The sequence below is a fragment of the Symphalangus syndactylus genome, chromosome 6 (genome assembly GCF_028878055.3).
Source record: "Symphalangus syndactylus isolate Jambi chromosome 6, NHGRI_mSymSyn1-v2.1_pri, whole genome shotgun sequence".
NCBI classification, from domain to species: domain Eukaryota; kingdom Metazoa; phylum Chordata; class Mammalia; order Primates; family Hylobatidae; genus Symphalangus; species Symphalangus syndactylus.
In genome coordinates this window covers 87,123,510-87,151,021 of record NC_072428.2, presented here as the reverse complement: position 1 = coordinate 87,151,021, position 27,512 = coordinate 87,123,510, and the positions used below count along the sequence as shown (strand labels likewise).

The window sequence follows — 27,512 nt, the reverse complement described above, 5'->3', positions numbered from 1 at the left end:
AACTGTGCTACAGTCAGGCAACTGGTCCACAAGTTCACCAATATCACATATTTTCTCATGTTGCAAAGGCTTTGACAATGATGTTTCCCCATATTGGAACCCTTGCCAGCCTTCCATCAACTATGAATACATATTACTTTTATTTCAAGAACTATTTAAAAAAATATTCCTGCCAGGAAGGCTTCCTTATCCATCCTAAAGCAGAGTAACTTAATATTCAATATACATTCACATCTGTCAGAACTCTATGCCAATTGTTCATGAACATGTTTGTCTGTCCTACTAGATTGGTTCTTTTTGGCAGAGACACTGCATTAATAATCTCTGTAGATCCAGCTGCACTTGTGAAAAGAGAAGCACAGTCAATATAAATTCAGAGTTACTATATTTTTAAGTAAATTATGTAGTTTTTAATCGAAGTAATAATCTCTGAGTTCAGTTTTAGGGTGGTAAACTCCTTAAAACCTGTATAACAACATACAGGATTAACAAGACTTTTCAAGGTGTCTTAGGTATGGCAGGCATATGCAAAGAATCTAATGTTTTAACACACTCTCGCAATGTTTTTGTGTAAACATTTATTTCAGTTTCGCAACTATGTTATTAAGGTTGGTTTAGCCTTTGGTTTCTCTGAGTTTTTATTACTTGATTCAAAAATATTTATCAAGTGGGCATTTTGTGCAAGTCCCTGTGCCAGACACTGGGAATAGCATAAATACGGTAACACCTGATTATAAAGGATTCTTGTGAGAATCGGGTCCACCAGATTTTTTAAAGGTCCTAGCCGAATGCTTGGCAAATAAATGAAAATTGTGTTGTTGTTGTTGTTATTGTTATTAAGGGGTATGTGTAGATTTTTTTAAAAAAGATGAATCATCAATTAGAATGAATATATATATAATCATTCAATATGACAATATCATAATAAGATGTGTAAGATAAAACCCTGCTAGTGCTACTTAGCATTCCATAACACCAACAATAGTTGTCTGGGCTCCAGAGTGCAGTTTAAATTAGAGAAATCACAATGGTGTGCTATTTCTTGGATAAGTGAGCATCCACTTTGGATGATAACAGCCTAAAATTGCATCTGTTTAGTGCAGGACAAAACATGACTTGAGTAGATAGCAAGTCTTTTTTCAAAGTAAAAGATTTAAACAGAATAATCCACCTCCACAGTTTTTAGTGGTACAAAGAAAATAATAGAATATATTAATGATTTTAGAGGCTAGCAGTCAACATTTAATAAACAAGCTGTGGTGTGCTTTCCTCAGAGTCTATTAGCTCATGTCCATACTACTGTCTTATCTGTAAAACTGGTTCCTTAAGGGAAAGTAATACTTGATTGACCAAGGGCTTCTTTTGTGAAATGTGCTGGTCTTTTCTTTTTCCAGTTTTACTTTTTTACTTACCTATAAAATATTTTCTTATATAGAAAATTATGTAAACTTCCAGGATTTTCTAGATATAATAAATTTAAAAAATTTCCCATTAAAGTAATAAACTAAAAGGTGGGAAAGTGAATTACCTTCAATAAATTTCGTCATTTTCAAAAATTCTGAATTTTTTCTTCCTGAACATTTATAAATTTATTTTTAAACTTTCAGTGAACTGGAAAAATAAGTTAAAAGTTAAAAACTTTGAATTTCATAGACTTTTTTTCCCCCAGAGATTTTGTATTTTATATAATCAAAGTCAGGTTTTTTAAAAGTGAAAAAAACTTTCTCTATTCAACAATGGTGCTATCAGGAGGTCTTTAATGAGTGTGTCAGATAAAAAGAGTACTTAATTGTAATACCTACTACTGAAGAGTTTTAAGAGAATAGATATTCATACTAATTTAGGGGAATGGTAGAAAATTATTTACTTCAAATAATACCATTTTTTTCTTCTTATTATTATGCAGTTTGATTCCTATTGCTTGCTTTTCATTTCTTCATATAACAAAAGGTTGAATAATTTTATGGCTTTTTTTTTTTTTTTTTTTTGACAAGGTCTCACTGTCGTCCAGGCTGGAGTGCAGTGGCATGATCTCGGCTCACTGTAACCTCTGCCTCCTGAGCCCAAGCAGTAGTCCCTCCTCAGCATCCCAAGTAGCTGGGACCACAGGCATGCACCACCACACCCAGCTAATTTTTGTATTTTTTTTTAGAGATGGGGTTTTGCTATGTTGCCTAGGCTTGTCTTGAACTCTTGGACTCAAGCAATCTGCCCACTCCAGCCTCCCAAAGTGCTGGGATTACAGGGTGAGCCACCTCACCCCACCACCATTTTATGTTTTTGACTTCTTTTTTAAAAAAATAAAATCTCACGTCTCACATATCTCAACCCGTTATTTTACCGAACTCATAGTCAAATTGCTAAGAGAAACCCACTGCCAATTGTTTTTTTAAAAATCTGTTTCTTGGGTTCTTTACATTCATATTTCTTAAAATAATTTTGTATTGCCTTTATAATATATATTGGCTTTTTAAATTTTGGTATATGAAGATTTAGCTTTTCTCTTCCTTGTCACATATTACAATCTTGGTTAAACTAACATTTGGAATCTATATTAACTTGCCTCTTTAATACTCATTTTTGAGAAAATTTTGTTCTTATATGGCAAGCTTTACTTAATTTTATTTTTTTCCTTAAGTCATTAATTGCTTTGTTTTACAATTTGCTCAGCTTTCTACATACCTACCTCTAACTGTTCTCGACACTTCCAAGAGCACCCCTTTCAATACTATTTTTCACTTGGCCAGACACATCATGACTTTTATCAATTCTCTTTTCTCCTGCATGAGCACCCCATTCACTGCCCACATGCAGCCTAGAACCCTCCATACATTTTTGTTTTTGAAATTTGTGTTGTGGTGGAGATGTCAAAGACGAGGAAGAGTCACATTCTATGCCAGTGCTATCTATAGTGATCCCTGGCTTTGACCTTCCCACCTGGGTTTTTTTACGGTAGTACCTATGTGTGTGGCCGATGCTCAGGTGAAGATGCAAAGTAGTATCAGCTCTGGTTTTGAGTTCCGGCCAAGTCGATGGGCACTCTTCCGCAGCTGCCCCCATATGTTGAGAAAACAAAGCTACAGGCTGGCTCTTCTGCTAGTGCTTGGTCACAGTGTATACCTGTTCACCTCCCTGTGGTCACAGTGTATACCTGTTCACCTCCCTGAGACAAACGCCATTCGAAATTGGGTTTTCAGGGCCCTGGAAGTATTGAATGAATTTATAAACTTCTCTAGTTTCCGTGGAGGATCAATATTTTTTTATTGGGCTACTAGAAATGTCTGTACCCCAAAATACATTGGAATCAAATTCAGATTTTTAATGACTGCTAATGAACTCTTCGTATTTGAGATTTGATCTCCACATTTGATATTTGATCTCCATCTCTATATTTGATCAGATTTTCTCAGGTGTTCTTTATGTCTGCTGCATGGCTATTGTCTTTAGATTCTCCTTATCTCATCATGGAAGTCCTCTATTGTTTGTGTCTCTTGATTCAGCAAGTATTGTGTGTGGGGTCAGGGTATGCTTGTATGTGGTTAGTTCGCTATTTTGGTGGAGCATATCTTCAAGGAGCTTCCTGAGATAAGTAGCATGGAAAGTAAAATTTTTGTACTTAGCCTTCTCAAAAATCATTTCATTTTACCCTTACACTTGATGGATAGCTTGTGTGTAGATTTTTAATTTACAATCCCTTCCATTTAAAATTTCAAAGGCGTTAATTATTATCCTTTTCCTTTTAAGCCTCTATTATTGCTGTTGAGATATTGTTTGAATTCTTTTCTTCTTTGTAGTTAATGTACGTTAATTAATTATCTGGAGAAACATTTAGCATCTTCTCTACGTTTCCTGTTTTCTGAATTATTATGATGTTGTCTCACACTGCAAGTCTCTTTATTTCTTGTCTTTCTAATGTGGAGATTTGTTTTCTTCAGTTTAAATAAATGTGTTGTATTTTGAATAACATTCCTTTTCATCTCTCTCTTTTCTGTGGAATTACTGCTAGTTAGAATTTGAGACTGATAGGTTAATCACTTAATTGTTTTTAACAATTATGTCTTTTTTTTGTTATTGCTAATTTCTCTTCAGTGAAAAGCCGTTGTTACTAACATGCTAGTTCATATATTTTTTTTTTTTTTTTGAGACAGAGTCTTGCTTTGTCACCCAGGCTACAGTGCAGTGGCACGACCTTGGCTCAATGCACCTTCTGCCTCCTGGGCTCAAGCGATCCCCCATCTCAGCCTCTCTAGCAGCTGGAACCACAGGCATGCACTACCACGCCCAGCTAATTTTTGTATTTTTTGTAGAGACAGGGTTTACGCCATGTTGCCCAGGTTGGTCTTGAACTCCTGAGCAGAAGCAATCTGTTCTCCTCGGTCTCCCAAAGTGCTGGGACTAGAGACATGAGCCACTGCACCTGGCTCTCCAGTTTATAATTTTTGACCATGTTTGTTCTTGTTTGTCCTTTTTTGAGCAAAATGTGGGAGATCTTTATTTAGTATAATGATCATTTAGTGATCATACAATATTTTAATCTTATTTATCATGTGCTCATTGCTTTTATTTTTGGTTTCTTTTACTATATAAGTGTTATTATTGTTTGTAGACAAAAATGTCTATTATTTCTTTTATGGCTTATGGCTTCTTATCTTGCTTAGGAAATTGCCCCTCATATTCCACTAAGCCTGTTCAAATATTACTTGGAGTTCCTTCAAACATTTTTATTATTCCATTTTTAAATTTCATCTCCTTAATCAACCTTAAAATTATTTGGTATATGGTAATGACTAGAAGTCTAATTTTCTTTTCTTACTGAATAAAATTATGGCAGAACTATATGATAAACAAACCAACTTTTTCTATGGAATGAAATATCTTTTCCATTGGAATTTATAATAATCATTTACTTTAAAACCATATATGGACTGGTTAAGTTATCCATTTGTCCATTTATCTATGTATCTATTTTGTGTTAAATTAATGTTGTTTTGAATACAGAAATTTTTAATATCTGATAAAACAAGATTTTTAATTTTGGCCAGCTACATGGCACCTGTAATGCAAATGGTGTTATTAGTTGATTGCCTATCATCATTAAGTGTTGGATGTTTTCCTTCCCAAACCATTTAAGATAGTCTGATGAATTTAAAATGCTTTTTTATGAAATAGCTCTGTAATGTTGGTAAGTACAATGGTAAGAGTCAGGTGATGTTAGATTAGCTATCTGTAGATTCTAACTCTATTTAATAAGTTGGCTATAAAACTCTACTTGAATGGTTTTACTGCTCTAGGTCTCTGTTTTCTTGACTATATAAGGTGGAAATTATTATTTCAATTATTCCATATCTGTATCTCCTACTGTCTTGTGACAAATGAACCAGACAATGTGAAGGCATTTAGAACAAAATAAACATTATATATTTGTGATATTTACACATCTTTTGTTAATTTTCTAAATCTATACTAAGAAAATATTTTTGGCTTATATTTGTTCAGTGTTATTTGCTAAGTTTTAGTATTCTTATCTTGATTCAAAAGCCTTTCTCTCGTAAGTAAATCAGAGCAACAACTCCCAGTGCAACGTTTCAGGGACTTCTAGGTAAAGAAGACATTTCAAAAAATATTGAAAACTACTATTTCAGATATTAATCTCTGAAAGTCTAAAATATTCTTGGCTTTCATCAAGCAATTGACAATGCTTTGATGTGTGCTAAGATGAAGAAATACCCAAGATCACTTCCAGAAATTTAATTCATTTAACTTTTTAGTGGTCAATTGGTAACCTCCAGAGATGAATCTGGCTTAGATTTAAGACACAGATTTTAAACAAATATTTCAATAATAGGGTATTTTGCAGTAAATGCCATTAATTTTAAATTCCCAGTGAATAATCCAGGACTAGAAATAAGTGACACTGGATTTTAGATTCACCTAATTTAGGAAAATGTGATAAGGTGATAAGGTCCAGGGAACTCACACCCCAAATAGAAGGAGGCTTTCCCCTTGCACCCTTTGCTCTAGCTTCACTGAATAACTTCTTTCCTATACACCCCCAATCTTTTCTTCCATCTGTGATGTTCCTCATGGTGTTCTTCAGTCTGAACTTGGCCTCATTCATTGCCACGTGTCTAGACCTTGTTCAACTTTCAAAGCAGTCACTACTTGTAACCTCTTTCACAAAACCATGCTCCCCACCATCACTTCTACAGATGCTGCCATGCTTTTCAATGCTGAAATTCCAAAGCATATAATTTTCCCTCTGGCTTATATATTTTTATTGTAATTATTCTTTGCATCATGGTTATTAAAGCCCCTTCCCAGGATTATTGTTAAAATATACAATAGGTGTGGTACAGTCACCAACCAATCTGAATGGAACCTGGCTGTACACACCTGGTTCAGCAAGCATGCTTACTGGCTGCTGATGAAATAGAACCAGCCATACTAGATGGACAGTATGCTCCCTCAGATCAGTATATGTACTGAATTGATCTCTGTAGGATCCAAAGTTTTAATATAGTGTTTTGCATATAATAGATACACTCATATATAGCACTAATCAACTTTAGAAATATAAGAAAGGTAGCATAAGTATTGGGAAAACTAACACAGCAAGGTCACATATTTGTGGAGTGAATTATTGGATGCTATAATAATAGCTGTTATTATACTCTAATTGAGGATCTTCCAGAATGGTTTCATATTTTCTCTTTGAGAGTAGGGCCTAGCAAATTTCTAGAATATTTGAGATTTATTTGTTCTGGAAACTGAATTTCCATTCTTACTGAAACTAAACTGGATATTATAAAGATACTTAAGAAAATAAATGATTTATTAGGGGTATTTGTTCTTCAAAGGTATACAGCCAAGAAAATTAAACTTCATGGAAAGTTGTGATTGTAATACTTTTTAAAGATGATGAACACCTGGTTTAGGAGACTTAATGGATCAAGGCAGCTACTACATGAATGTTCACTGGCAAAAAATAACACTATTAAATACATACATCTTAACTAATGGAAGGGTCAGCTAGCTTAAAGGATGTAATTAGATGCTTTTAGTGTAAATTGGGAAAACACTCATCTGTACAATTTGAAAGTCTAATTGGCTTGATTTAAATCTTAAAGAAAAGTGGTCTTGTATAGCTCTCATTGTCAACAAGTGCACAATATTTTATCAATCCTGAATAATAATCATTTCTTTGGATGGGATCAAAATGACTTTCTCTCACATATACTTCTAATTTAATAATAGCTACAACTTAAAGGATGTTAACTGTATGCCAAATACAACACTTATTTTCACTTTACATATGCACTTAATTAAATTGTGGAAATTCAATTTTTGATTAGTGGAGATAGTCTGAAAAAGTATTACTGTTTTATACTACAATTTAGGTCAGAATCCCAGAACCCTTCATAGGGTTCACATTCTGACCCATTGAACTAATCTCATGCTGGGATTAAAATTCATAAGCAACTTCTGTGAATAAGGTAAAACATTATTAGGGAAAATGACTAAGTGGAAAATTATTGTTTTTAAATTAGACACAGAATAAATGGACTTGCTTAATAAGAATAATAAGAACATGGCTATTTAACGTTAAAAAATTCTCAGTAACATTCTCAACAGAAATTGCAACCCCATAAAACATTACTTTTTACATTCTGAACCCTATAAAGCAAAAACAAGAATAAAAATTGTATGTGAATAAATTGTCTAAAAGTGATACTTAAAATCTATGATATACTCTGGATTAAAGTATTCTGTCCTAAAGCAAATCTTTGTAGATGAGTATTTCTTAGAGTGGACTAAGGTGTTCATAAAACAAAGTGCTTAAATGAATAATATAAGTACTCAAGATGAAGTGGAACATTTCAAGGATCTATACTTTCAAGTAAACTGTGCTTATCTACAGAGTCACAGTTTTTCTGATGTCCTGGTGAAGGATTGAATGGAGGAAAAATACAATTAAAAAAAACTGTATGTTTTGTCTAAAATAATTGAATTGACTCTTGTTTGTTTTTGTTCCCCCACTAAATTGGCTGTTTGTGTTCACTGACAACAAAAAGAAGTAAAGATAATTATTTGGATCACTCAAAACAAACAAAACACTGATTATACATATATCTCAAGTACAACACAAAGTTGATTCCATATTTCTACGAGGGCAAAACAAAATCTTGCACTTTACGTTGATGTGTCCTCCTATCTGCATAGAGCAAATACATTCTTAATCATTTTCTCCTCGCTCTGTTTATATATCCTTTCTGATTTAAAATTGCCTCTGAAAGTCTGAAAACTGAAATATGCGGTTTTCTTCTCCATATTATTAACTTTTAAAAATATTTCGCTTATAGTGATTCATGCCCAATTCATATAGATATGTAGATTATAAATTTGATTATTGTCAAATGTTAATAGTAATTCAGTGAAAAACAACTTGTCCAAAATGTTGCTACCAAAAGGGCACTTGACTATAAATAACTCACATTATATTACATATTCTATCTTGTTTCCATCCTCAACCCCTGCCCCTCTGCTCAATAACTAATCTAAGATCAACTGTTGATCAGGGTCAGTTCGATAAAGGGGAAACATATTGACTTATAAGTTTAAATAAAAATAAAGTCGCCTCTGATTGGCTCCTTCTTGGAAAACAAGCATGTTTTGTGTGGGACTGATATGAAAGAAGAAAGGAGTATTAGGATGAATAATTTCTGTTCACTGACAGCTGTTAACATTTATACTAAAAATTTTATTTATAAATTTTAGGATTAAAGAAAGGTAAAATTAAGTAGCTAAAACTATGCATGAATTGCTTCTCTATATATCTAAATTCTAGATTAATATGAAAATCAATAGCTGCTAATTGTATAGATGATCATATTTGTTATTCATTTGCTCAACAAACATTCTCTAAGCAACTCTGTGGGCAAGGCAACTCTGCTGGGATACCAAGAGGAATAAGTGCTATCTCTGGTCTGAGAGTTGTTCAGCCTTATGGAGCAGACAAAAATAGAAATAGGCAATTTAAATCAAAGAACAATGACAAAATATGCAAATTCTGTCAACTGTGTGTGTTAAGAGCATAGAAGGAAAAGGAGGCACAATTAGGGAGAGGGTGAATTAAGTGCAGGGCATACGTAGTTTGATGCATCCATGTAAAATATTGTGCTGGCCCTATACTTATGTGCTCTCAGGTGCATTCTTCGGTCTTTTCCTTGCTTTCTTCTCAGAGTAGCTGCCCTGTACAGATTCCCAGACCTCTCTGTCAACTGGCTTCCAGTTGGTTTTGATCAGGCACTGGCAGAGATTGGAGAATGGGAGGAAGAGAGAACCAGGATATTTCTCCCCATCCTTGTCTGTCTCAGGATATATTTCTGGCATTGGCTGAATTTCTTTCATGTTTCTTGCTCCCAGAAAACAGGCTTGTCCTGGTTTCGGCTCTTACTGTCTCTAGCTTATGGGGACAATAGCTATTTTTCTGCTGCTTCACTATCCCCCACTTAGTTTCTCAGCTTCTTTCACTAGTATATCATTAATTGCTAGTCATTTGTTTCCTCTGTTTCAAATATTCAGAGCCATTTCTAGTTTCCTGGTTGGACAAAAATGCCTGACATACTGAGTCTAAATTCCAAGAGTTTGGGCAGCAGATTTGGGACTAATCAACATATAAGAGAGAGTTCATGAGTGTATACAGAGATAGGGTAGGTAAAAAGATTGGTAGATTGAGGGTGGAACCCTGAAATATATAGCAAGAGATAAAGGAAGCATAGCTTTTGAAGGAGTCCAAAGATTAATTTACAGTTTTGAGTAGAACAAGAAAAATGTGGCATTCACTTAAGCCCCTGAGAAAAACCTAGGCATCACTTAGACCCAGCATTTGTCAGATGAGGTTTCTGAAGATAGAGAAATGAGGTCACATATCTAATAAAGACCAGAATTGAAACCTAAACCTGTTTCCCTATGTAGTGTTCTTGTGATAACACATCCATAATCATGGTAATAGTGTGACATTTGGTGTCATTTTCACTTGTTCTGTCCTTGTTCTATGTGTGCACTTCAGTTTCCTTTTATATAAAGCCAATATATGTTATTAGTTACCTCATAGGTAATTATAAGAATTAAATGAGACAGTGCACGAAAAATACTTAGAATAAACTACTTAGAATAGTTAAATGTATTGAGAGAGGTTGGAATGACACATGAAGGACAATAAGGCTACTAGATTTTATCTATTTTATTTTTTTATTTTTTGAGATGGAGTCTCCCTCTGTCGCCCAGGCTGGAGTGCAGTGGTGAGATCTGGGCTCACTGCAAACTCTGCCTCCTGGATTCAAGCAATTCTCCTGCCTCAGCCTCCTGAGTAGCTGGGATTACAGGTGCGTGCCACCACGCCTGTCTAATTTTTGTATTTTTAGTAGAGCTAGGGTTTCGCCATGTTGGTCTCAAACTCCTGACATCATAATCCGCCCACCTCGGCCTCCCAAAGTGCTGGGATTTCAGGCGTGAGCCACCGTGCCCAGCCAGGGATACTAGATTTTATCACAGTATTATGAAAGGTCAGCTAGTCATCATAAAGCTTATAGATACTCTTTTTATATGTTTGCTGAAGTTAAGGATTTTTCACATTTGGTAATAATTTATTATTTGTTTAATAAAATGAAATATGAACTTAAATTTGATTTGTCTTTAGAAGTTAGTTTAGCAATTAATTTTTCTGTGAAATGATTTTTACACCATTAATTTCTTCTCAGCTTCATATATTTAAGAATTTCCATGGACTTAAATGAGGTTCCATGATTGATTTTCTATTTGCATGATATTTTAAACAAAATATACATTATATTTTTAAGTTCAAGATTTCCCTCCCACCCTGGGAAAGTCTTCTGAGTCTTTTTCGTGTCATCCTTCTCATTCTTCTTTCTCTTTTAATTTTTCAGTACCCCAAGTTACTTCAATGTTAAACACAAACGAGAAAATTGGGGAATTGTAAAATGAATACAGAGTCATTCTCATTTAATAGATAATGATATCTTACTACCTATTGCTTTTGCCATTAGTATGTAACATTTAAATTCATGTTAAAAGAAAAACATCTCAAACACTTATACTGTAGAATGCAGATTCAGCCAAAATCCAGTATTGTAAATTTTTACTTACCTTCAGTGTCTGCTAGTCCTACTCCTACCCCTGGCTGTTTTACAGGCTCTTGTCCATTCTGTCCCATCTTCCCTCTGTTTAGAAATAAAACAAAATCATATATTCAGTTATGATCTCATGAATGCAAAGGAGGCTAAATTTGCATAAATAAAATGACATTGAAAGTAATGGCAAAACCGCAATTACTTTTGCACAACCAAATATTTTCAGACTTGCAATAATTATTTGAATGGCACATACATACACAGTTAATTGCTGTATATCGTAATTTTAAAATGTGAACTTGTTTGTTATTCCTATTCAGGCCAAACAATGTACCTCAACATTCAGTAATTTTTATTTGTAGACTCATTTATCAAAAAATAAGACCATCATGACATTTAGAAATTTTGTTTTAGAATTTTTTATTTATTTCTAACTCAACAGTGAGAAGGGGCTTTATATTTTTATATGTGGTACTGATGAGTTATTCCAGTTTTTTTGGTAAAAAGAGCAATACTGAATTAAATAATATATAAAAATGATATTTTAATAAAATATTTCTTATTTCATGTATTTTTTTTTCAACTCCTTTCTGTGCTTTCCACTGCGTTGAGCAAACTGGCTTTTGTAGTCAGGGTGCTTGGTCTCTGCTTCTGGCTTTGCTATTTCTTGCTATGTGTAAGGTAAGGCCAAGACTGTTTCTCCTTTTGTGATATAAAGATAATAATATTAGCTACATTTTGATCACGAAAAAAATCACATGAAAAATGCATAAAAAGGTTTAACAGAGTGCCTGAAAAATAATAAGCATTCAATAAACATAGGATATTAACAGGTAGGCATGCTCATAGTAGTCTTAGAATTCAGCCAAAATTTGCTAATCACTTTTAGTTTTCAGCTTCAAACTTTTTGGAAGGTCAACTAGATGAAGAATTCATGATACTTTGAGGATTGTAAGCTTAGAATGTTAACAATTTAACAGCTAAAGGACAGTAGGCCACTTATTATTTCTTCGGCTAGAGAAAAAGCTACATGGCACATGAAGAAGTTTGGAATTTGCCTTTATATATGCTTAGATAGGGTGTTCTAAAACGATGGAATAAAATCTTAAGTGTTATAGAAAGATGCTTGAACAAAAGAGCATCTTGATACTGCACTTTGTAGACAGCACTTCTAGCATAGTGGGATTTACTAACAATTAATTATAACTTTCATAGGAAGTATTTGGTTTGCTGGACCTGCTGAAAATGTAACCATATTTATTTCTTAATAATCCAATTATATCTTACTTGAAAACTGCTCTAAAGATCCTCTTATTCTACTTCAGAGAAGGTGCTGAAATGTTTCTGCCCATAATAAAAGAGGAACACGTGTAAATTCAGAAATTAAAAGCCATTACATTGTTCCATTATAATAATTCTAGGTTAAAGGTTTAAGTACAAATTTTTATTAAGTGTGTATGTGAGGGACCAAGTTCATGCAAATTAAGGAATTTCCAACATTTCTGTTTTACCATATGTATGTTAAACCATGGTCTGCATGGTCAACATCTGAATACATATTTAAGCAACGCACAAAATTTTAGCTTATGTAATTGCTTCATCAAGATTCAAGACAAGTAGTTAAGAAAAAAAAGAAAGAACTCTGCTCTATCTGTTAGCATTAGAGAGGAAAAAATGCTTAATGGCAGTAATCTTAACTTTAATCAGTACGCTATGCTGGTAGAGTGAGCCAAAACATACCCTGTTACTGAGCCAAACTCTATTGAAAGTGAGGGTCTTTTTAGTATTGGTAATCTAGTAGATCAGAATACTAAAAAATTAATATTCTTATACCATCCCAGACTTTTAAAAAGTAGTTACTCTAAGTCTTAGTAATTGTAGTACAACTACAGTTTGATAATTTTTTGGGGTTGTTCTTGAGTCTTAGACTTTATATGTTAATGGTGATACCCAGCCAGTCTTTGCTTTCAATTAAAACTGATTTTAACATAGGTACTTAGCCAATATGTGTAGTAAGTACATTTTGAAAATTATACAAAAAACTTTCACAGGATTGTGAAGCTAAATTAAGTGCAAAGGAAATGTAACTGTGAGTCGTGCAAAGGATGTGGTTTCTCTGAATTCCCAATGACTACACTTTAGCTCAGAACATTCTGGTTACACATTTTATAATTTATATTTTTAAACAATCACTAGATATTTATTAAACACTTTTACTAGCCCAAGCAATAATTTTATTAGATACAATGGGGGATATAAAAGAATGGCCAAATACTACTTCTTACACATATCCTATAATGGTTTTCAAAAGTAAATATTCGTTGTGCTCATATGGCAAAGCAAGAGTCTCCTAGACAGTTGTGAGAAGCTTTGATTTACGAGAGAAACAGGAAAATGGGAAAAATCAAAATTAGAATGTGGTATATATATAAAATACATAATCTACTTATACTGCAGACATTCAGATATTGACAAAATGACGTATTTACTTTTTGGAATTATAACTTTATCATCAGTGTTAAATTATATATTTTGAAAGGTGCAGAAAAATTGGAAGGATAACAAATTATGTGTGGTTTAAAACCTTTCTAAATTCACATGACATTTACAGCTTAGAAAGAAATTTAATGAATTTGTAGAAATTCTTTTCTGTCAAATTGGATCATCAGAAGTCAAAGACCAATGGGATTAGATTCCTTTTAGGAAGAATTTCCAATAAAATAGAACTGATTAAGTACAAATAACTCTATTGAATCCATAAACTAAATCTTATAAAAGAAAAGAAGGCTAAGATGGACAGGTGATACAATAATAATTTGCTTAATTTAAATTGAAAAAAATGTAGTTCAAAACAACAAAATGAACTCATTTTTCACTGTAAAAAATCCATTTTCCCTAATGCTTTGCTTTTATAAAGTGAACCATTATCAAAATATTATAATTGTTGTCAACATCAGAAGGAAAGATTTACAAAAACATTTATTTTAAAAGAAAGAGAAATAGTAAATCCACCCCCTGAAAAGTCTTCATTTAGCACTGGAGAAAATGAAAAAGACCCTTTCACAACCCAGCTCAGGGTTGGCAAGCTCTGCAAAGTGCCAGTTAGTAAATATTTTAGATGGGCTGTATTCTAACGACTTAATTCTGCCCTGCAGCTCAAAAGCAGCATCAGGCAACACAGAGCTAATAGGTGCGGTTGTGTTCCAATACAACTTAGTTTATATGCACTGAAATTTCAATTTCCTATAATTTTCACATGTCACAAAATATCACACTTCTTTTGTTTTTTCCTACACATTCGAAAATGGAAACACCATTTTTAGCTCACAGGCCTTAAAAAACCAGGTGATAGACTGCATTTGCGTTGGCCTAAATCCTGGGACCCGGGTGGCCCAGTGGTATTTTCAAAATCCAGAAGACTAATTAATGGGGAGGAGAAGGAAAGGTCAGGAAGTTTGGATTTTGTTATTGGAACAGACATAATCTACATATTTATCTTAAATGCCACCAATATGACCAAAGTGATTCTAACACATTAAGTCTGCTAAAGTTTTGCATTTGATTTGCAAAATGACTTTTTTTTTTTTTTGAGGTTTAACATTATGAGCGACTCTTATTCCAACAGTACCTACTCAGGGAACCATGCACTACTCGGTATTTGTTCTTGAAAGTATGGAAACACTTCGAAACCTTCAATCTTAATTGTAGAAGGATTTATAGTTGAAAAGTCTGTATGATTATTCACTATGTCCTCTGTCAAATATGATATATAGATTCTTTGAATATGTTTAAATATCTCCTGATTCAAGGTAAATTAATATATATTTGTCTCAAATACCAGTAATGTTTGTATTTTGTCATTATGTGATTAAAACATTACTGTATTCTTGCTGAACTTTATTCTGGCATAGCTAAGTGATTAGCAGTTTTAACATCAAATACAGATTGTATTGATTAAGTAGTTCTGGTAGTGACTAATATTTATCCTTAGAATTAACTGAATTATCCAATCTTTCTTGAACTGTCTATCTTTACATAGGCATTAACATTTCAAGTGTCTCAGGGACAATGACTCAGAATTGGATAATTGTCTAGTTATTTCCTGTTAACTGTTGAGAATGCCTTACTCATGGTGCTGAGTAAGCTTTGTAGTAACAAAAAGAGACCCACTTACATCCTCGGAATAGGAAATAGATTAGTCTCCCCTGCAGTGCTGCTGCTTCCTTCACTGTCCACGCTATACCCACTGCCAAAGCTGCTGCCCGAGGAGCCGGTGGACACAGAGCTTTCTGCAGGCCGGTGATTGGGAGGCTTTGCTGCATGGTGTGGGAAGATTCAACACCACAGTCAACAAATGAAGCTGACATTGATCTACAAATGCATCATTATACATCTTCTTAATTTACATGTGACAAGAAACAGCTACTGAAGAACTCTACATTTTTCAACCTGCCTTTTCGTTTCCTTTACTGATAATGAACAGTGGCAACAATAAATTATTTTACTGTTTTTACCGGACATCAAGGAAAAACAATCACCTTTAGGGAAAAAACATTTAATTTTTAGACCAAGTTAAATAGTATGTAACTATGCTACTATTATTATTTTTGTGGTTTCTTTGTACAGTATTGCAAAAATGGTATGGTAAATAAAAAGAATTTTGGCTTTTTCATGGAGAAAAGAATTTAGAAAGACTTGGGTAAATAGAAACAGCAAGATAAAGAAAATTGCTTAATTTTTTCCTATTACTAGACAATAAGCTGTTTTTCTCCTTAGAAACAAAAATGCAAACTAGAATTTTAAGAAGTGATTGAAAATTCTCTTTGTTTGTATGTACCTCTGCCTACTATCTCCAGCAAGTTTTTAAAATTTAAAGATATTTGTTTCTCTTCAGGCATTTCCTAGTTTATCATTGAGACTTGTCTCAAGAATTTCCTAAGTTTGATATATGAATATAAGAATCCATATTCCCATAGAGACATTATAAATTTGTGCAATAAATTATGCAGTAGGGGTATAGTACTAATATTGTTGGCAGATTTGAGAAGAAATTTTGATGCAAAAAGAGGGAAGATAAGGCAAGTGTTTCTCTTATTTTGCTGGGGAGAAGTTTCTCTAGTAAGTTTTTGAAATTGTTGATATTTGTCTTCTGCCAGAGAGAGTGAACTTTTTGGTCACACTGATCTGGTTTTGACTCCCAACCCACTCTTTAGCAACTCTACACTGCTTTTCTCATTTGAAAACAATGGAGTCAGTAATGCCTACCTCGTAAAATTGTTATTATGAGGAGTGAGATATGTAGGAGCCCAGTAACTTACTCTTCTTCCTCTTGTGATATTATTTGCCACATCTGCACTCTTCTCAAGGGCTTTACTATCAATGGCTGCTTCTTACTGTCTTTGAGCTTAAATAGTCTTTGACAATGAATTTAACTCTATTCTCTTCTAAATCTAGATGTGTTCAAACCTACAATTCTACTTAGAGTCTTTTTTCTTCATAAATGCATCCCTATCCCATCAGGAGTTTATTAGCCAGTTGGATAGAGTTATACTAATGGGTGAAAAGTTGATAATCATTTCATGATCCTAAGATATCTACGTATTTCTTAAGAATATGTATAAAACCACAATGATTCTTAATCTGGTGGAATTTTAACCAGTATAATAACCAAATGAAGTGAAACTATTTGTTTCATTGTGTGGGAAACCATTTGAGGACAGGAAATTCACCATCAGGGTAGCTAGGATCAAGTCTTGCAAAGGATTTAACTTTTCCCCCATTTCTTCACTTTTCAATTTCGGCAGTAGCAGGTTCTCTAAAGCCACAAGGAATTTTTATATATATTCCAGTGGCAGTAGGATCCCTTCCCCAGAATAGGGAACAAGAAAGAAATTGCTAATAGTTAGTCAATTGTATATTAGATGTGTATAAGTTAGAAATGGCTATTTAGAAAAAGGTGTTGCTAACTTATAGACATCTGATATGCAGTTGACTAATTGAACTGAATGCTGTTAAACAACCAGTCACCAATGAATTGCTAGTAACCAACAGGACTAGATTTGTGGAAACAGAATAGTTATGTTTCTGAATATTTCCTTTATTTTATGTAGAAGAAACCCAGATGATGTAGTTAGTATTAAAAAAGAGTTCTTAAAAGAATAATTTAAAAAATGTAAAGGTAATATGAGTAAGATGTAAAATGATGGACATGTATAAAGTAGATTAAAATGCATAACCTACATAATGAGTCAGATTAGTCAATTGATTATAAACAAAAGAAAGCTGTCATACTTTTTGATGGGATTCTATAATCCAATTCATAATTTTTAGTATGAAATTGAATGGAAGACATTAATTTCATCAATTGGAAAATCACAATTTACTATTTTCAAAGATCAACCTTAATTATTAGACACTAATATTTAATCAATTTATATTTATTAAATTAAAATAATTTTAATTCAAGAGAAACTTCACAATGAACAAAAATCGCTACATTATAAAAATGATTTGTTATTTATGTTTCAAAATAGTCCATCCTTTGTTTTGTCAACTTTGGTTTTACCTGATGCAATTTTTAGTTCTATTCCTATTCTGGAAAAGTTGAGAAATGTGTACAGAATATAAAATAGCATAAGAAGAAAGAAACAAAGCTAGAAATAAATTTAAGAAAAGACAGTTTTTTTTTTTCCCATCTTGCCAATCTCTTTGAATTGAACTCTCATTTTGAAAGCCTGTGCAAGTGTTGTCAATATTTTAAATGTAAACAAATAACATTTTATAAGAAATATTAAAAAAGAAAACCAAATCCAGGGGACATTTACCTATAATGGAATCAGTCTAACATCTCTGCAAAACACGATTACATCTAAGGTTCTGTCTATGGAAATTTTAGGCAGTTAGAAATTAGGTGAATAATTCAAATTAATCTAGATATTTGGGGTTATCATAACAAAACATCTGGTGCTGGATTAAATTCTGTATTCTTAACTTGGTATCTAAGTGTAGTGCAGAGGTACACAGCCTCACATTTGGTTAGTTTCTGAAAAATGAAGTAAATTAAAACACACAACAGATCTTTTCTTCTTGCTGGGCTATATCTATATATCATAAAATGTGATAAAACAAAAAATGCAGAGGTTTTGATAAGCTGGTTCTAAGAATCCGTATTTTAACGTATCTTTTCCAGATACTTGAAACGTATTTACTCATTTCTTTCTCTTGAAACAGACTTCGAGAAATAAAACATCAATTCTATTAAATTGAGCTAAATCTGCATAAAGGCAAACTTTTTTTTAACAAATAAAGTGTATTTAGGACTTTATTATCTGAGGCTGGATCTTAGGTAATTTAAAGACATCTAATAATTTCAACCAAATTCTTTATTTTGCCTCTCAAAAGAGTTTTTTATTGATCTGGCCTTTCCAAATATATCTCGCATAATTCTTCTTCAAACACTTTACATGGAAGCCCTCTCAGTCCATTCACTCTGGCTCCCTTTGGTTTGGCTTTTTTCTTTCCAACTTTACTAAGCCCTCTTTTATCCCATCACTTTCTTGTAACCTAATTAAAGTTATCTGTAAAGGCCTAGCTCAGAAATCACCTGCTTCGTGCATTTTTCCTCATTCTCCCATTCAGAAGTGACCTCTCCTAAGTCTGGACTCTTGTAGCACATACTCTGTCATTATTGGAAGCAAAGCCTATGTTTTCTCCTTGGTAACCTCCTTAAAAGCTTGTCCCAGAACCGTGTTTGAACAATATTTAATGATTAAATAATAATAATAATACATTAATACTTCTTTCCTTTAACCAAACAATCAAAACATCTGAATGATTTAGTAGATAATTTCACTTTTTAAATCAAGCTTTGTGTTTTATACAAATCATAAATTTCTCAGCAAGAAGGCCACTTGATATGGAAGGTTTTTTATCCATGTTCTTTGTCAAAGAAACTTTAGGGAGTCATTTTTTTTAGCTTTTAAAATCAGAAATAACTTTAATCTGTCATACTGTATAGAAAAAGGTGATCATTCAACTATATTTTTTAACCCCAATGTCCCAAATCACTGGTTTGATTGAAGGAAATATTTAATGAGAATACACTGAACATCAGAGATTATAAGCTTATGAATTTCAAAAAGTTCATAATAGATCACAAATATTACATGTATATTTAAAATGAAAGTGACAAAAGAAAATAATATGTAGAGCAACATTCCGTGGGAGCCAGCACTATTACAGACTCTAGAACTTGTCCCGATCCCACGTTTGTATGTAGATAGTTGGAGAGCTCTGGGTTATATTTAAGTGTAATATATCTCTATTTTTTTATGTTATTGAAGGAAATAATATTTTAAACACACTAAGTATAATCTTCCATAATTTTATAATTTCAAAATCAACAATTTAGAAATATTCAACTTCTGCTTTGTTCTCCCAACTCTTTTAATTAGAGTTTCAGAAACCATGAACCTACTATGTGTGAATGTATTACGCACCTGTGCATTACATATGAAAGAAGTTTATATAAACATTGAGAAGTTTTTCTTAGTAATAAGATACATCTTTGGGGACACTTTTTATGAATTACATTTTTGTGTCTACTTTCTTTTTGAAATCCTAAGTGTATTATTAAGTACCAAGTACGGGAAAGAGTGGATGCTATAAATATATGATAGAATCAGCTCACTCATAGAAAGGGTCCTGTGCCCTAAAAGAATACCTCTTAGAAAGTTGAATCATTTTTGTAACTCAATTATTGAGGGGGCATTTCAGGTAAACAAATGTTACCTTCTGTGATGCAATTCAATCTGTTTTAAATTATTCTTTGACCACTTCACTTTCTTTAGCTGTTAGATGGTTCGACATCATTGTGTTTTATTACTCCATCGTGGCTAACCTTAATTAAATCGGTAGTGTCTCTTTGACTACACATTTGTCTTCAATTAGTTTGCTCTGTTGGCTTTTCCTCCTTCTACCATACAGTACTTAAATGTGCAAAGCTATCACTGTACTTACCACATGATGGCAGCACTTTGCTCTGAGAGCACGGATCAAATCGTAGGCTTCACTTTTACTACTTTTATATCACATCCAGTTATCTGAAATTTAAAAGGCAAGGTCTCTGCCTATCTCACTAAATTCCAAAAATTTAGTGTTTGGAATGTATATAGGTTGCTGTCTATGATGTTCCATTATTGGTTTTATATCTTTGGTCCAGCACAGAGCTATTTCCAAATATTGAGGAGTAATTTATTATGTAGGTAGCTTGTACTTTCCCAAATTACTTGGTTAATACAGTAGTAAATATCTTCATAGATACAGTCTCTAAAATTTTAAGATTAACTGAAATTAAAAGCAATCAATAATTTTGTTTATTCCAATGTTTTAATGATGGAATGGAAATAACTACCTAGCAGTTTTAGAAATCATGTATTTGGGAATTTTTACCTCCTGTAGCTAGCTTTAATTTAGCTAGTATTTATACTTCAGGTACCTTTCTCCTCTTTCTTTGTTTCTTTCTCTGTCCATCCCTCTTTCCTTTCCTTCCTTCCTGCCTCCTGTCTCTGTCATCTACCTGTTGTTATTGCTGTTACTGTTTTTGTTTTTTGATATTTTTACTAAAGGAATGTTGCAGTTTTATCTCATGTTTTAATTTTCTTTTGAACGTGGACCTGAAAATTTCAGGTTTTAAGTGTCATTGTGACCAGCATTATTTGGAATGTTTTCCTTTGAATTATGTACAATCACACTTTAGGTATGTTTTCTATTACACTTCAAGGGTTCTAATTTAAGAAGAGATATTGCATCTTAAAAGTAATTTAGAAGTTTAATTTTTTTCCAAATCTACTTCAGTATAATTATTATCTATTTGGGAAAATCTAAAGCAAACCGGACACTAGAAAAATGGGCTAGCTTCAATAGAGCTATTTGTAGTTTTCATACACCAACAAATTACAAGTTTTCACACACCACCAAATTACAAGTTTTCACAAATACAGGTGTTGAAACTCTGATATCTCTATCAGTCATTTGTAAGTCGTCAGGTATGGAAGTTGAAGGAAGGATGTCATTGAAAATTTCTTTTTTAAATGACAAATTATTAGATGACTATTATATTAGTCATTACAGATATATTTTATATATATGTAAACAATATTATAAAGGTATTACAAGTCATGACAAATGGAATGTTGCAGGCTTTTTTCTTATAAAAATAAAAATATTTCCCTTAAGATATTTCATATTCACATAGTAGCTCCTTTTAGAGAAGAAGATGAAGACGTGTTGCCCCCATTTGCTGTGTTCCAGAAAGATGGTAAAGCTCTTATGTTCACAGTTTTCTCTCTCCATACACATCGGCCTTATGACTGAATTCTTAATGACATCTTAATGAACAATTTAGTTTGTTTATAATGATTCATTATCTGGCTTTATAGGTAATAAGATCAATGATCACTTCAGGAAACAGAAGTAATCGTGTAAAACAATGTAACAAATGAAAGTGAAGTTAGCTTAACTAATAACATGGTATAGAGGAATTTTTTCTTACATAAAAAAATACATGTTGGCTCCGTATACTATAATCCTTGTTTTTAAAAGGAAATCATAATGTTGCCTTTTAAGTAGGTCTTCCTTTTTTTGAGGTGTTTTTAGTTCAGAAGTGATTTTGGAAGAAACCACTTAAATATAGTTTAAGTGAGAATTAAAATTTTATAGTAAATAATGGAAGTTTGACTAAGACTTTATCATATATTAAAATTAAGAAAGTAAATTCATTTTGTCTTTAATAAATTTAGGCTGTAATTCCAGCTATGTTCAAATAAATAGAATGAAAAAAGAATGTATTCAGTGCCAAGTTCTGGTTCGGTGCTAAAAAATGCAAATACAGTAATGATCTTTATCCTTAAAAGATTAATAGCATGGGGGATCATATGTGAAAGAAAAAACATTCAATTTTGAGCTACATCAAATTTTCATGGGCAATTTTTAATTTTTCAATCTTCCTTTTATTCTCTTTTGAAGGAGAAGCATTTTCTTTCTTGCTGTTTGCTTGCACTACACTTGCATTAGGCTGTCAGACAGGTATTTCCAACTGACAATTGGAGAAAAAAAAATTCAAGCAGGAATAAAGACTACTGTAAAACATGCAGGTTTGTTTGAGTAAAAAGTCATTCTAAAAATAGTCATTTCGAAAAAAGTTCTTACATAATCCTGAAACTGTGACAACTTACATCACGACTGCTTAGATAACAAGAATGCTGTCCTTAAATGGAATCTGAACATTTTGAAAATTCATTAAATTTTGCCCAAATGAAAAAGGTTGAGCACATTTCCAGTTTGTTTTCATATTATTCCAATTTAGTCAATGGCCACGAAGTAAAGAGGAAGTTTGGACAGTTATTTGATAAATGCATGTCTGGTCTCATGAGACCTAACCTCTCTAGCTAATGTCATTAATCTTTCTCCAAACAGATTATATTAATGATCTATTAATCTATAACAATCATTTCATTAATCTTTCTCCAAACAGATCTTTAAAAAATACTTTCTGTCTATATATAGATGGTTATATTGCAGTGGATTGTACAGATTATGATAGAACCAGAGGCAGAACAAATAAATTATAATTAATTATATTTTCCAGATATTTTTAAACATGATGATGTTTGGTTGCACATAAATGTACATCAGTGACCGATTGCATTTTTCTTTTTCCTCTCAGTTGAAGATAGACAAAACTCACTTTTCTTACTCTTCATAATTTTTTCCAGATACCTTTAAATTGATTATTTAATAAATATTACTAGCATGAGAGATTCATGAAGACAGTAATTTTTGTCTATTTTGTTTGCTGTAGTATCACCAACACCTTGAAGAGGTTCTGTGATATTATTTGCACTAAAAATAATATCAGCAAATGTATGTAAAAATGATGACCTAATAAAAGTAACTCAGATCGTATTTTTCATAAATGATAAACATATGTTTGCAAATATCCTTTTAGCATCAAATATTTTGAAACTCATCAAATTATATACTTGAAATTAAGGATCAAGTATTTGGTAAGAAACTTTCCATTTTTCCTCAAATTTGAATGAAGGTGGTAATCTTCAGTTTTTCTATTGTTATGCCAATACAATTAATTGCCACTATATGGGATCAGTAATGTAGATAATGGAAGATAAAATTAATTGATAATTTATAAACAACTGTTTTTCTATAAATGTTACTTTCAAGATAAGAACAAAAAATTTTATTCTACCTTTGTAACACTTCTGTCACTCTACTTTAGCTTGGAAGCAGCTTGATGAAAGCTGATAGGCAACTTACGAAATTTCAAAAGGAAAAAGTAATAATTATGGATGTATAAATATAATTTAATCTATATCATTCCCAATAAAATAAAAAAAGCTATATAAATTGAAAAAATGTCATTTGTCAATCTTAACAATTATAAATTAACATCAAATGAGAAAGGAAAGAAGGAGTTCTGAAATGCAATAGAAGAGATACATAAGATATAGAAAATTTGGAGACAAACATGATAAACATGTTTTGGAAGAAGTCCTTGGTTATTCAGTCTTTGACTATTGTAAAAATTATGATTGTGCATAAGTCTAAGTCGGTGACTTTTAAATATTTTTAAGCTTAAATATATTTAAACACTTTAATATAATTTAATTTATAATAATTTATAAATTAAAATTTAATATACTTAAATGTTTAAGCTGGACAACAAGCTTAAATATTTTAGTCTTATCTTAGAACTTATGTAATAATCCAAAGAACTTTATGTTATGTAGGTTATATCTACTGATATTTATCATATTCAAACTAAATAAAACATTAAAACAAAAAATCAACAAGCACATATTCCATTAGTCATCAAAGCAATGATATCATGACACCTTATGTAGCTGCTGGAAAACTCCACTGTACACTTGAGAAAAAAATGAGAGCAAAAAAGCAAATAACATGTTAATCTTCTTAAGAACATTTTGACCTTGCAGACCCCTGAAAGGGTTTCTGGGACACCCCCGCCCCCACCAGGAGTCAGCGAGCATTACTGGTCAAGACCCACAGTTATGGAAATGAAGTACTGTGAAAAATGAGAAGACACTGATTAGCATCACTTTCTTTGACAGTCACCTTAACAATTACATATGTCAAGATCATTTTATCATGCTATTTATTTTTAATTTTGTGTTTTGTACTGAAAAAAATGTCAAGTTTTCAGCTTTCTTGAAAAGATTCATTATTGATATTAGCATTCATTTTAATGGTCTCTAAGCTTCTTAAGAACTTGTTTCACTCAGAACTTCACAACTCTAGAAATATATGGCACGAATTAAAAATATATTGTATCATAAAAACTTGTTTGTTCTATCTTTGGTTAAAAACAAACAAAACAAGAAAATAACTATGTTATGGTGCACAGAAACCTGGAGTAAATAATGATAATTGGCAGGCATAAAATAATGCAAATTCTTCCATAAAGAGGTTTTCTGTTCATAAAATCTCTTGTACATTCATAATAGTTGGAGGGAAGCAAAATGGTGATTCAATAGTTACTGACTTTATTAAATGTCATTGGCAATGAGGATGCTTTAAAACAAAAACTACATAATAGACCTATATAGAAAGACATTTGAATTAGGTAGTTGTAAAAGTATGTTTTCTATATTTCTCTATATTCCAAGTTCTTTTTATAAAAAGAATCAGATAATACAGTGTGATCTATACAACTTGAAATACATAGTTTTGAATTAGAAATGTTTTAATGAGGAAAAGTGAATTTTTCTATGTTCTTTTTAAGAACGATATGGTAGAAATTATATTTCACTATCTTTCTTATACATTTGGAAATAGAAACCTGTGATCCTGACTTTTACCAAACATTTCTTCCGAAAAATTTTTCTGCCTTGTTTGAGTTGTGGTATCAGGTTGATGCAAAAGTGATTGCAGGTTTTGCCATTACTTTCAATGGTAAAAACCACAATTACTTTTTGCACCAACCTAATATTATTTTGATTAATCTGTTCAAATTATAATTAAATTGATGAATTATATTTTTCAGTATCTAAAACACATTAAAATGTAAAATGATAGTTAGATCTACATCATTCCTATTCACACATCTACCAAACTCAACACCCCAATCAAAATTTTATATTTCAGATATAATTTGGTTTTATTTGAAAATTCATGTGTTTTTGGCTTTTTAGTGATTCATTATATATTTACATGTACAGCACAGTAATAAAAATGAAAAAGAATATTTTCATGGTCTTGTTCAGTATGCATGAAGATTCCCTTCATCTTACCCCATACCCACGTTTCTTCCCCCAGATCATGTTGCACAATGGAGAATGGGTGAAATATTATGGTTTACATAATGTATGTAATACATGTGGATGAAAAGTGGAAAAATAACCAAGCATTTCATGGATAGTTAGATATCTGGATTTGGGGACTATTATTAAGTCGACAATTAGTGTCTTTGGCATTCCTCCACCACTCCTTGGGCAGCATATCCCTGGTTCCATGATCCTCCTATCCAAGTAAGAAAGTTGCCTGCTCCATGCTCTTATTGTACCCTGACTGCCCCCCACTGTGTCTCCCTTGGCATTCTCATTTCCCTCCCCCATCAGCATTTACTTGCCTGTCTTACTTCCACAGGTCCTGCTCCCTGGTGGTAATTTGATAAATTAACTTTTTGAAAATAATTGCATTACAAAAACTAGGCTTTATGGGTATTATTTTTAAAGACATGTCATAAATAATATTTAAGAAACCTTGGTATGTTAAAATTTAGGCCTTTCTCTTCTTCTTAGATCATATATTAATAGTCCCATCCTCATTATTTAGGCCCATAGCTAGACCATATGACTAAGGCATAACAATTTTGAAGCCAAGTCTGGTGTTTAGATGGGCCAGTTGGTCTTACTTTTCATGTCAGATGAAATGAACATATAAATCCCCATTGTGGACCAGACCAAAGTATGCAGATGGCTCGGTGCAGATCCATGGCTACTACTGGAAAAGAACAGAAGTACCCATTGATGGTAGGTCAGTGAATTCATCTTCAGGAATGAAGGTCCATAAACAAGAGATAGTGTGATATGGTCAGAGTTCTACATTTACTGTCTGATTCTGTATGTGTAGCAGAGGTATTTCCAGCAATAAATTTAAATGACTATAGAAATATTTGAAAATGCATAGTCAATCATGCCAAGAAAATGTAGAATCTCTCAAAACCAAAACGTTAGAAAAGCATTTTGATTTTCACAGACAACAAAATGAAATCCTTATCACCAGAGAAATAGGTAGAGAACTCTGAAAGCTGAAATTGTCTAAATTGATTCTCTTAGATTTTGTTGGATGTTTGCTATGCGCATGTCATTACAGTTTGAATGTTCTTTTTATTTTAAACTGCTCAAGGTTTAAAAAATTTTTTTGCACAAACACATGGAAATGAGGAATGTAAAATTTGTTTTTATTAATCTTGTACATACAATGTTAAAGAAGACTTCACCTCCAAATGAAATTGATTTCTCTTATGCTTTTTCCTTTATTTTTCTTATGGGCCTGTCCTTTACAGAAACAGGGAAGGCTAAATTCCTTCTGACCAGAAGTGATCATCTGCTTCTGGTCAAAAGAAAATGGGTTGCTGATTAGCTTCTATCATTTGTACCCAACAATTCCCTCCACTCCCAGTCCCACCCACTCCCGAACCCATCCACCCACTACCACTTGCCCAAGGCAGCAGCTCCAACAGAGTGATGGCTTAGTAAGAGTTCGCCAAGGCAACACATGGATATGAAATCTTCTTTGACAGGTGCCGCAAATGAGCTTTATTGAAAGTGGAGTTTCCAGTAGTGGTCTGTGGAAGTAGCATCAGGCTTTTCTCCTAAAATTCAGCCACATCAAGGAACTCGAAATCATATTTCCTTGCATGACCTATCTAATAATTTATCGTCTCACCTAATCTCTCCAACCTGTCCCAATGGCTCTTGTTTTATTGACCAGGGTAGAGGGACATTTCTCCTCATCCTGTATTGCCTATTTCTAAATTTAAAACTCATACCTAAAATCTCAGTATCAAACAAAAATAGCTCAGGTTTTTCAAACTGTACTTAAATTTAATATATTGGATTTCAACTAAATAAATCTTCAAGGTTTTAGGAATGCTTCAACTTGTTTTGGTCTTGATATAGTTTTCAAACAAACCAACAAATAAAAAATCTTTTGAAATGGCAAGGTTTGTGTTCAACCAAACTAACTAGCATGGGGAAAACAACAACAACAACCGAAAACATTTCCAGAGGTTTTTAATTACGGAGAGTTGTTTAGGCCTCA

The 27,512-nt window shown here is 32.6% G+C and overlaps 1 protein-coding gene across 5 annotated transcripts in view; it reads right to left on the bottom strand.

Moving 5' to 3' along the window:
- PCLO (piccolo presynaptic cytomatrix protein) overlaps positions 1 to 27,512 on the bottom strand; it is a 404,883-nt gene that overhangs the window by 31,676 nt on the left and 345,695 nt on the right. For all 5 annotated transcript variants that reach the window (XM_055283384.2, XM_055283385.2, XM_055283386.2 and 2 more), the window contains 2 exons: positions 15,325 to 15,466; positions 11,167 to 11,240 (listed from right to left, as the gene is read on the bottom strand). In XM_055283384.2, coding sequence (XP_055139359.1) covers positions 11,167 to 11,240; positions 15,325 to 15,466 — 216 coding nt within the window. The remainder of the gene's footprint in view (positions 1 to 11,166; positions 11,241 to 15,324; positions 15,467 to 27,512) is intronic.